The sequence below is a fragment of the Alligator sinensis genome, unplaced genomic scaffold (genome assembly GCF_000455745.1).
Source record: "Alligator sinensis unplaced genomic scaffold, ASM45574v1 scaffold294_1, whole genome shotgun sequence".
NCBI lineage: Eukaryota > Metazoa > Chordata > Crocodylia > Alligatoridae > Alligator > Alligator sinensis.
The window spans coordinates 986,287-996,991 of NW_005842305.1; the positions used below are offsets into that span (position 1 = coordinate 986,287).

The window sequence follows — 10,705 nt, forward strand, 5'->3', positions numbered from 1 at the left end:
CCCCGCCCCCTTCCGCAGCCTCCTCCGCGGCTCAGCTGGTGCAGACAGATCTCACGGCGCCATGGTGAAGATCGCTTTCCACTCGCCGTTCGCCCGCAAGGACGAGCCCAAGAAGGAGGCTGCTGAGGCGCTGGTGGCCGACAAGGTGCGCGCCGGGTCGGGGCTGCGGTCCCTGCGAAGCAACGCGAGTCTGGGCCGCCGCCATCTTCTCCCGGCGGCTGCGGGGAGGGGGCCGAGCCCGGCGCCGCCATCCCTCCCTCCTCCCTCCCTCACGGGCTAAAATGGCGGCGGGCCCTGCCGGGTGCGGGGGGCCGCCTCCTCCTTCCAGTCCCGGGGCCACCGCCGGGGGAGGGGCAACTCGGCCCCGGGCCTCACGGGTCCTAGCGGCGGAGCCTGGCCGGGCCTGGCGAGGACCGGGCTCCATTTGTGAGGCCGTGCGTGGCCGGGCCAGGCCGAGCGCACCCGGCTGTCTCTGGCCGCGGCTTGCTGGCCCCGCTTTTGTTTTTTAGAAGTAACTGCATCTTTAACAGAGTGATTCGCAGGGCTGCAGTCTTCCCAGCATTGTTCGCACTTGGCAAAGTAAACCTCGGTGCCTTGTGCCTTGTGCCTTGCCCCTGCCTTGTTTCATTTTGCTTTAAATGAAATCAGTGCTTGCGATCACGACTGCTGCTTTTGAGGGTTGCAAAATGTGCTGTCCAACCGAGCTGCAGCTGTCTGTGCGTGTTTATGTGTGCATTGATGTGTCCTTGCTACTGTGCATTAAGTTTAGTACTTCTAATATGAAGTACTACCTAAACGCAATGTAGCCATTGCTATATGCAGTAGCAAGGGTGCACGGTCTTTTTGTGCAGTAGACTTAATGCCACTGCACACTAGCACAGTTTTTGCCATGATGCCCTAATGTGCAGTAGAACTAGTCTACTGAGCATAAAGCGTCTGTAGGATGTAGGTGCCCCTCTGTCAACTAAACTCTTTCCTCAGCATTGCATTGGAATAAAGCACTTGTTTTGGGGGGGGTTGTTATTAAAGGTAGTTGCATGCTTCACTCTTACACAAATTTATCCCCCCACCTCAAAACTACAGATCATCTAGTACTGTTAATATCCACTTTCCCCTTTTGCTTTCGTGTTTGCTATCTGGCTTGCAGAATGCAAAGGACTTTGCTGGCAGGAAGGTTTGCTGAAATGGCACGTTTTAAAACAAACACAAACAAGAATTTTATATGGGACGCTAGTGCTTGTGAAATACGCAGGGTGTCCTTGTAAGAAGAGGCAAATGGTGTCTCTCGACCTGCCTGCACAAACCAATGCACCTGTGGTCTGGTGTGTGGGTTCCTTCCCCACCCCACCCCCTGCTTGCCCTTACAAATTGAAATGGTACCCTGGCTACTTAAGGGAATTTAACAATAAGTAAAGCCACAGTATCCCCTGGCACACCAGTGTTTGATTCTGCTGTAACCTGACAGTCAGGATGGAGCTCCAGGTATGACTTCTGGTCTAGTGACATTGCACAGATTGTGTGTGGGTGGGAGAAAGGGTGCCTCCCAACTTCTTTTTTCCTGGCGTACTTAAACGATTAGCTCTTTGGGGCAGAAATTGTCTTAGTTTATATATGCATTGGCTAGCGCAACATGGCGGCAATTTCATTGGGGTTTTAGAGCCTACTCTAGTTTAAAACAAGGCTATAGTGTACCTGTAGTCTACCATAAATACTTACAGACTTGGAAAGCAATCCTAGTTAAAACAATTGCGAAAAGCTGTTGCACAAATCTAGTGCACTCTGTGTGGAAAAACTGCAAAAAAAGTCTATGAGAAAGCAAAATGGCCTTAAAGAATCTTAATTTTAAGAGGTGCTATCTTATCAAAAGGCCCAAGTCTACATGGACTGAATGGCCCTGTACACCAATGTGTTTAAGGCCCTCCAGGTTCTGTAGCTAGGAGCACAGAAAGGAGTGGTGCTGCCAGCACCACGACTGGCTGCCTTGGATTCCCCAGCCTGAATTAGGAGAACCCATTCATAGCTGGGTTACCTGGAGGCCACCCTCAGCAGGAGGTAGAAAAGGGCTCATACTTCTGCAGAGGAGTAATATGACTCCTTACTTCTGCCACCATGACTTTTATATCTTAGTCCAAATGTTAGTCAGATGAAAGTTCTGCACAAGCTGGACCTGGATTTGAAATTGGCATTTCTGGAATTACTATCTTGCTGAATACTAGTGTAACAACTAGCCAGTATCAGACATTACTGTGGGGGGTTGTGTATTAAACCAGTTTATTGGGAATTATGGGGGGTTTTCCTGTATATATTCTTTCATGTTGCTGTACTCAGCAAAACACACACACACACACACATTCATATACACTTTGCATAACAGAGGTCCTAAAATAACTTGCAATCTGTAAGAAAAATATTTATCTTTCTTACTCTGACTTGCTATATGAATTGCAGCCCTTTGTGTGTTTGGTTTGTTTACTCTCATTCAGTGTAAGGTGTCACGTGTGTGTCTAGGGCACAGGTATCACTCGCCTGGCATCCCTGGGTTGGATCCAGACTGTGTGGCAAGCAGCATAAGGGACCTGTGGGGGTTAATGCAGCTATAGTTCACTGATGTTTGCCCAGCCCTGGATTTTCACTGGTGGGTTGTACCTTTGAATACCTGGCTCCTGTAAACGCTCCATGGGCCAGATCTGGTCTACAGGCTGTATATTTGACATGCCTAGTCCAAGGGATGCTGTCAGCTTTAGGTCACCTTTTAACTGAAGTATTGTCTTTTATTTGGTTGGGAAGGTGGAAGGGTGCAGAAGTACTTAGTGTGTACTTGTTTCACTTCCCATGTTTGTGGGTTTCTTATGCAATTTGTTAGAAAGAAGTATAGAAAGAATTGGAAAACATGATTTGACTGTAAACCTTGAAAACTGGTGGTAAGAATCAGGGAATTGGTGATTGATTTGACATTTGGTGGCTCCACGTCTATTCAAGCTCATTTCCTTTTAGGGATAAAGCAGGTCACCATAGTAAACAAAAAACAAACCCTTTGAAACCAGCTTAAAAATCTAGACAAATGGAATTCAAGCCTATTTCTGGTGCTTAAAAAAACAGATTCTTGTAACGTATTGGTCCTGTTAATTAAGTAGTATGTTACATATCTTGAAAGTAAGAGGGAGTTTTACCTATTTTTGTAAGAGTTGGAAGTGGCCAGCTTTAAGTCTGTTGGACATCTTCCTGTCTGGATATTAGTGTGGGTATAAATTATTGCCATAATGGTCAAAGCCTATATTTAATTCATAAAGTGAACAGTTTAAGACAGGGTAAACAACACACAGCCCAGGGGCTGTATCTGGCCTTGCCAAGTGATTTCATCTTGCTTCCGTAGTAGGGATGGCGGCAGTAATGTGGTGGCAACTGGGTCACAAGCACAGCAGCCGCAGAGGGATCCAGCAGTGGCCCACCTCAGACTGAGTTGCATCACTTTGGCCTGCAGCTTTTAAAATCTTGAAGACCCTGGTTTAGGACTTCAAAGGATATCTTTTCCTAAATCCCCCTGCCCCCCAGTCTGTAAGGAGAACCAGAATTCCAATAGATTTTTGGATTAGCTCCTGTTAGCTATAATATTTTATAATAAAGTTGTTTTCATTGCACTGATTTGACTGATCCTAATCTTTCATACCAATGGAGTGTTTCTCAGATGCCTGACACCTACATGTTTATTCCCATCAGTTATGCAGTGATACTCCTTGTTGATTTCAAGTCAAGCTTGATCACCTTGAGTCTTAGAAGAAGAAAAAATATTATTAAATTCAAGCCAATTAAGTTTTGTTGATTCTTATTCTCCTTTCCTTTTTTAAAGGATCCAGAAATTGCCACACATGGAAATGAAAACTCATCTGGAAGATGCCTGTTGACACTTTTGGGTCTTGCATTCATCTTGGCAGGAGTTGTGGTTGGTGGAGCCTGCATCTACAAGTACTTCATGCCTAGGGTAATAGAAGTGTTCTGTTCATTTTCACATGTGCTACTTTTGATAGACATAAGCAAAATATTCACCAATAATAAATGTAAGACTTAAAGGATTTCCAGTGTGATAATTGACTTTAAAATCCCATCTAAGGACTGAAATAAGATACTGTCCTGCATATGCAGAGGGAGAAAAAATTATCTGGGGGGGTTTAGCATGTGCAGCCCCACCCCATAGATAGGTCTGAGGGAAGGGGCGGGTTGAGGAGAAAATCTGCCTGCCCACTCTGCATAGCCTGAGGCCCGAGCAGGGGCTGGAGTGAGTGGGGCCCCAGCTGGGCTGGGTGGTGGAACAAGGCCCCCCACAAACTGTGTGTGGGGTGGAGGTAGGTGCTGCTGTGCTTTAAGTCCTGCTGCCCCGAGAGCCACGGAACGCCACATGCGTCCTACTGCTAGGCAGGCAGGGGGTGTGGTGCCACCCAGCAGCAGCAGCAGGCACGTAGCCGTGCTGCTCTTGGGGCAGCAGGGAGCAAAGCACAGCGGCAGCTGCCTCCACCCCACACACAGGTTGTGGGGGGCACATCCCCCACCCCCAGGCCTCTGCTTGTTGCACCACCCGGCTGGGGTCCCACTCCTGCTCCTGCCTGTGCATTCTCCAGCTGGGGCCCCAGCTCCTCCTCCTACCTGTGCCCTTCTCCCTTTCTCACTGTGGGGGGCCTGGGATCTGCCCCCTCCCTCCCCCCAGCAGTGAGGGAGGGAATGGGGCTGGGGATCAAGACACCCCCCCCCCACACACACACACACACAGTGCAGGAGGAAGTGGGGCAGGGGTGAATCATCCACCCCTGCCCCACTCCCTCCTGTACTGTGGAGGTCTCGATCTATCCCCCACCAAGCCCAGCCACAAAAAGTAGATTGAAACTTACCTGCTGTGCTGGGCCGGGGCTGCGATCCTGGCTGAGTGTGTATCTGAGCGTGTGCCACCCACCCTCGCTTTGCTACAGCAACCTGCGGCCTGGGTGCCCTGTGGCTATGCTTGCTGCCCTGCGTTTGGAGGGGCAGGGGAGGGGGGCTGAGCCCCTGTAGCCCCCCCTTCCGTCTTTTGTGCCATCCTGTGACACTTAAACCATTAGTAGTAGAAAGAGAGGGCTGCCCTAAACTTAGGATTTTGTGTTTAAAAATAGTATGCAATGACTAAATAATTAAGCTGGTACGCTCTCCTCTTTTATAGCATAAGGTGTTCCGTGGAGAAATGTGCTATGTCGAAAATGAAAATCAGGATCGTGCTGTTGAACCATACTTCCTGCCCATTGCAGAAGAAGCTGATATTAGGGAAGATGACAACATTGCAATCATTGATGTTCCAGTTCCAAAGTTTTCAGATAGTGACCCAGCAGCTATTGTTCATGACTTTGACAGGGTGAGTAAAAAAGGAACATTTTAAAGCTGTTAAGAAAGGACTGGCTTTACTGTTGACTTTCCTAGATGATTGTTTCTTAAATGGCATTGCCATGACTTTATTCTTGAGACTAATAAACTTGGGACCAAAAATTATGCAATTCTTATTTCCTGCAATTAAACGTTTTTGAAAATTTAGCTTTTGGCTCTGAAGAACTGAATAGTTTCCTTTATCCAAACAAACTTAGCTGTACTACTAACATAGATGTAAACTCTATAGCTTGACATCTAGTTCTGTTACACTTAAAGAAAATCTCTTTGATTTTACTTCTCAAGGAGCAAAACAGATGAGCTAATATGGAGCTCTGTGCCACTGTAGCCAGGCAGTTTTCAACACCTAAGATAACTTGGGTATTTCTGCACTACATTGCTGTGGGCAGTGCAGACATACCTGTGATTTCAGAGCCACTTCCTGTAATTCTTGAATCCTGTACCTAACCAGTCTTTTTTCTAGAACTTGAGTAGCTGTAAGTGAAACTACGAATACTGATCAGAATTGGATGACCAGCACCACAAGAATGAGCTCAATAAGGTCTATCCTAAGTACTCTTGAAAATTTAGCCATGCAGATTTTTGCATGAGAATGGAAGAAACAAAGCCCTCACTGAGAGGAAGTAAACTTGATTTTGTGTTATCTTGGGGAAACTCTTCCAAAGTGTTACAGAAGCAAAAATGATTTTAAAATTGCTTTTAAAAATGTATACGAAGGGGTTTTTGGTTTTTTGTTTGCTTTGTTTTTTAATCCTTGGCTGATCGGTATTTCTAAAGATAAATTTTAATTTTTGGAATGCAGTTAGGGAAACCCATACAAGTGCACAAGTTTTTTATTCGTGTGTTTGCAACACACGCACACACTTTTTATATAAACTATAGCTTTCTTTCATTCACTCTCTTGGTGCTCTTCATATGATATACTCTTTCTCCTCTGCCTGTATATGCTATACTTGTACTGCAGCTAATCTCTTCAGTGTCTAGATTTTTGCCTTTGTGAGATTGAATTCACTTTAGCAGTGGGAGTCTGAAAATTTTCTTTGACAGTCCTTAAGTCACCCAGGTTTTTGAAAGCAACTGTTTTTTTCCAGAGTACTGAAACCAGTTCATGTCATCTTACTGGTAGAAGAAATAATGATATAATCCAAAGACGTTCATATGAACCATCCCTTGGTTTCTTGTTGCAAGTGCTCTTAGTGTTTGGGAGCAACTTTCAGTTTTTCAGCAAAAGTGAATTGTAGAAGTGACTTCATATAAATGTGGGGCAGTTGGAAGCTTGCATCAGAGACGTATTTGTTTTTGATTTGGGACAGTATTTTTATCATCACATGATAAAACCTGTCTCTGCTTAGTATGACTGAATATGTTAACTTTTAAAATGGCATAATTCTGCTTAACTATTCAGTGTCTTTCTCTCTTTCTAATTTAACTGCACAATGTTAGTGAGTACTGGCTGCTCACATCCTGTTGACAAAGAGGAAGATGATCAGAACAGTGGAGCTGTTCTGTGACTTGCTAGAGCTAATAGTTTAGTAGGCAAACAAAAAAATTTAATCTTAATCTCTTACCCCTCCCACCCCTCCTTGCCTTCCAATCACTGGTATTTAAACCAGTGGTTAGTGCAGTTCTTGGTTTCATTTTGAAGGGTTTTTCCCTGTTTTTGTGGCACCAGTTTTATTCTTATCCAGTATTGAAAGTGATACTGATACATAAAATTGAGATTAATGACATCACTTTTGCATGTTGCTGCTTTTTTGATATCTGGTTTCCCTGGTTCTTAAGGCTAGATATGTCACAGAACTGTACCATTAGTTAAAGGGATTGGGCACTTTGTATGGGAATCTTTGTCAGGAGTTTTATAAAGCACCATGGAAAAAGTATAATTTATAGAAATAGACTAGTGTTTGTATTGAAACTGCACTGACCCTGAAGGATTCTGCTCTTCGCAGCACTGTAACTTGTGATCAAATCACTTGTACTCTGTTGGACTATTTCTAACTGGGCACGTTTTAATTAGATTGCTGTAATTACAAAAAAAATCTCGACGATACGAAGACTTTCTCTTATTAATTGTATTCTATGTGATATGAACTACTGAAGAACAAAAACATTTATGGTCTGCTAGTCAGTTTTTCAGTTCCTGTTAGTAAGTAAGCTTTTTATATGAGCCATAGCTTATTTGCTGTAAGCTTACTTTAACTGTTAATGTTAATTCTAAAAATAGCCTTCTTCTGATGTTTCTTATTCTGATCTTGGATTCCTAGACTTCCTAATGAGTCTTGTTTTTAGAGTCTAACAGTTGATTATAATGGTCACAAACTGAGAGAGCCCTTGCTTTGTCAAAAACAGCTGTTTAACTTCTTTCCATAATAGCTTCTGACTGCTTATCTTGACTTACAACTGGGTAACTGCTATGTGATCCCTCTGAACACATCCATTGTTATGCCACCAAGGAATCTGATGGACCTGTTTGCAAAACTGGCGGTATGTACAACTGTGTTTGATATGGTTAATGTGGTGATTTCTAATTTGCAGTGAAGTTCAGGAGCAGTGTCTAGCATTTTTGCTATATTAAACCCTTTCGTTCCCCAAAAGTGTAGTCCTTTCTTCTTGCTGAATTGTGGTAAATCATAGAATATGTTGCACCTGTTGAATAGAGAGAGCTTCACTTTTTTCCCCAAGTCTACTACTTTCATATGCGAAGTACCTGGCTTTTTATGAAATCTAAAATCTTGCAAATAACAGCTGATCTGGCCACTATGAAGAAATTAATATTGGGTGAAATAGAATAAAGTCTAAACCTAGTTGTCATTTACTGGAATGACCAGCTGTGTTGGTTCAGTGAAAACTTGGGAAAAGAACTGTGTGATGTTATATTCCCAAGTTACTGATTTCTGATTACCTGGAGTGTATATCTGAGCACGCATTGTGATGCAAATGTGAAAACAACTTGTTGGCCAAAAAAGGCACTTTCAGCTGTGCTTTTAAGGTTAAAGAAAAAATGTCTTCCACTTCCAATTCAAAATTCTGAAGGTAGGTGCTAATGTTTTATGCATACAGCCCTCCAATATAGGTATCTCTATATATAGAGCTACATAATAGATGTGTATATGTATGAATAATATGTATTTATACTGTATAGTTAAGATGAGATATAGAACTAACATTTGGGCTTCTATGCTTAGGACTATGTTTTTCAGTTTATCCCCTGCTAGTCTTGTTTAAAGGGGTCTAGTTACTAATTACAACTTTGGTATTGTATTGCACTAGTAAACTGAATGTGACCCTTCGTGGTACATAGGTAATGTTAAGAATGAATCCCATGTTCTGGCCATATTAACAGTAAAACAGAACAATTTAAAATCCAGTTGTCAAATATTGATTTACCAAGTGATCGTTGAGAAGTTCGCTGTGGTTTCATAAAATATTAATTAAAAAAATTTGGCTGAACTCTAATCGTAAGTCTCAAGTTCAGTTAAGTTACCTAAGGAGGTTCTAGTAACAATTTTAACAGCTTTCTTGTGTTTTCTCTTTCTCTCCTTTTTTAGACTGGTTCGTACTTGCCTCAGACTTATCTGGTTCGTGAAGAAATGGTGGTAACAGAGGAGATAGATAATGTATCTGACTTGGGCATCTTCATTTACCAGCTTTGTGTAGGAAAAGAGACCTTCAAACTGCAGCGCAGGGATCAGATAATGGGTGAGTGGTTTCTCCAGTGAAGGAAACCTACTTTAGCAGGAGGGTTACATTTAAGAAAGATGAAAATGTAGATGGGTGCCAAAGTAGCCTGTTTAGAATAATAATCCCAACCCCCCCCCCCCCCCCACCACCACTTTTTTTTTTTTTTTTTTTAATGTTTTGACTTTTGGCATTCTCTTCAAAGGCTGTTGAGTTCACATTTTTTTCTTCACCAAGTTAGTGTACATCTGCTACAGGATATAGATTTCTCAATTATATCCCCAAAAACTCAACTGGTACTCAGTTCACTTCAGTTGTTCTATCTCAGGACCAATAAATGGATTCTGGGAACTATCAGTCCTAAATTAATACATGTAGTGAGAGCATTAAGAATGCAACTTGGATTATTAGGCTTCAGGTAAGGAGTGAAGTTCTTTGGACTCTGGGGAAAACATCGGAGTCCTTTTTGGCATCTGGCACAAGTAATAAACAGTTGGGAGGAAATCGTAACCAGAAAAAAACAAACACCCTGTTTCTATTGCATTCAGGTTTTTACTGTCTCATCCTAAATATTCTGGTGCAAGATTTAATAATAGCCATTACTTGAGCGAGCCAAGAGCACCAGTCTTTTTTCAAAACAGTTTTTTTTTCTTTCTTTCTTTGTTTTGTGTGTTAAGCTAACACACATGTCTGTCAAGTCCTAAGGAAGTTTGTAACTTCTTTGGCATTGCAGATCTTTGCAGTGTTTGATGTCTTTTTCATACTAGAATTTTACTGTGCAGCTAAGTTACTCCCACTTTTTAGGAAATTAAGTCTCTACTCTTAATACAAATGGCATAGAGACTTCTTGTCTGGGTGTAAGGGTCTGTAGTAACATCTTGTCTACCAAAACCTGGAGGAAGTAGATAAGATGGAGTTGCCATTCTTCTTCCTCTTTCTGTTTGATGTGTACTGGAATATTTGCTTGTCCCTTTCATGTAAATGCCATCAGCCTATCGAAGTTTTGACAAATTTGGGTTTTTCTTTGCCGTTTTGTTTAAAGCACTGGGAAAGCAGAAGCAGGTACTCAATTTAGTCCTGAAGTTCACAAGTGTAGGACTAATGAAGGGGGGGGGGGAACAGCTAAAAAGCTGTTGTTAAAGGTCTTGTTAAAATGACAGGCATGCTTTTCAGTTCAGAGAGTAGTTTATAACAGCTAAATTAACCAGTACTGTGCTAAAGATCGCAGTCCAAATGAACAGTGAGTGCAGGAGAGACTAACTGTCCAGTAACATGTTATGTTAGTAATATGCATTAGCACCAGTGGAGGCGCGTAGGGGGTGCATGGACGTGCACGTGCATCCCCTGAGAGCCCTGGTGCACCTCTTGACAGGCAGCACTCCCCGCTTAGGCAACGGGAAGTGGGGGTAGGTGGGAGCACTGGGGCCCCCCCCCCCGCAAGCACTGGGTGGGGAGTGGGGGCGCCAGGTGAAACGCCCCTGGCACTTCTGGGAACTCTGTGACCACTTCTAGGAGCTCTGCTCGCGCTTCCCAGTCGGCACGATCAGGACCCCCTGGCTCCCCTGGTCACTGACTGGCTGCTGGGAGGGGGTGGGGGGGGCACGTGCCCCCTTACCACCACCCC

At 43.5% G+C, this 10,705-nt stretch overlaps 1 protein-coding gene across 1 annotated transcript in view; it reads left to right on the forward strand.

The window, feature by feature from the left end:
* The first annotated feature begins 6 nt into the window (after window positions 1-6).
* The window catches only part of ITM2A (integral membrane protein 2A), a 14,496-nt gene continuing 3,797 nt past the window's right edge, over window positions 7-10,705 (forward strand). Inside the window, exons 1-5 of the mRNA XM_014522122.2 lie at window positions 7-145; window positions 3,848-3,979; window positions 5,186-5,374; window positions 7,777-7,887; window positions 8,952-9,102. Of these exons, the coding sequence (XP_014377608.1) occupies window positions 62-145; window positions 3,848-3,979; window positions 5,186-5,374; window positions 7,777-7,887; window positions 8,952-9,102 (667 nt within the window). The 5' untranslated portion in view covers window positions 7-61. The remainder of the gene's footprint in view (window positions 146-3,847; window positions 3,980-5,185; window positions 5,375-7,776; window positions 7,888-8,951; window positions 9,103-10,705) is intronic.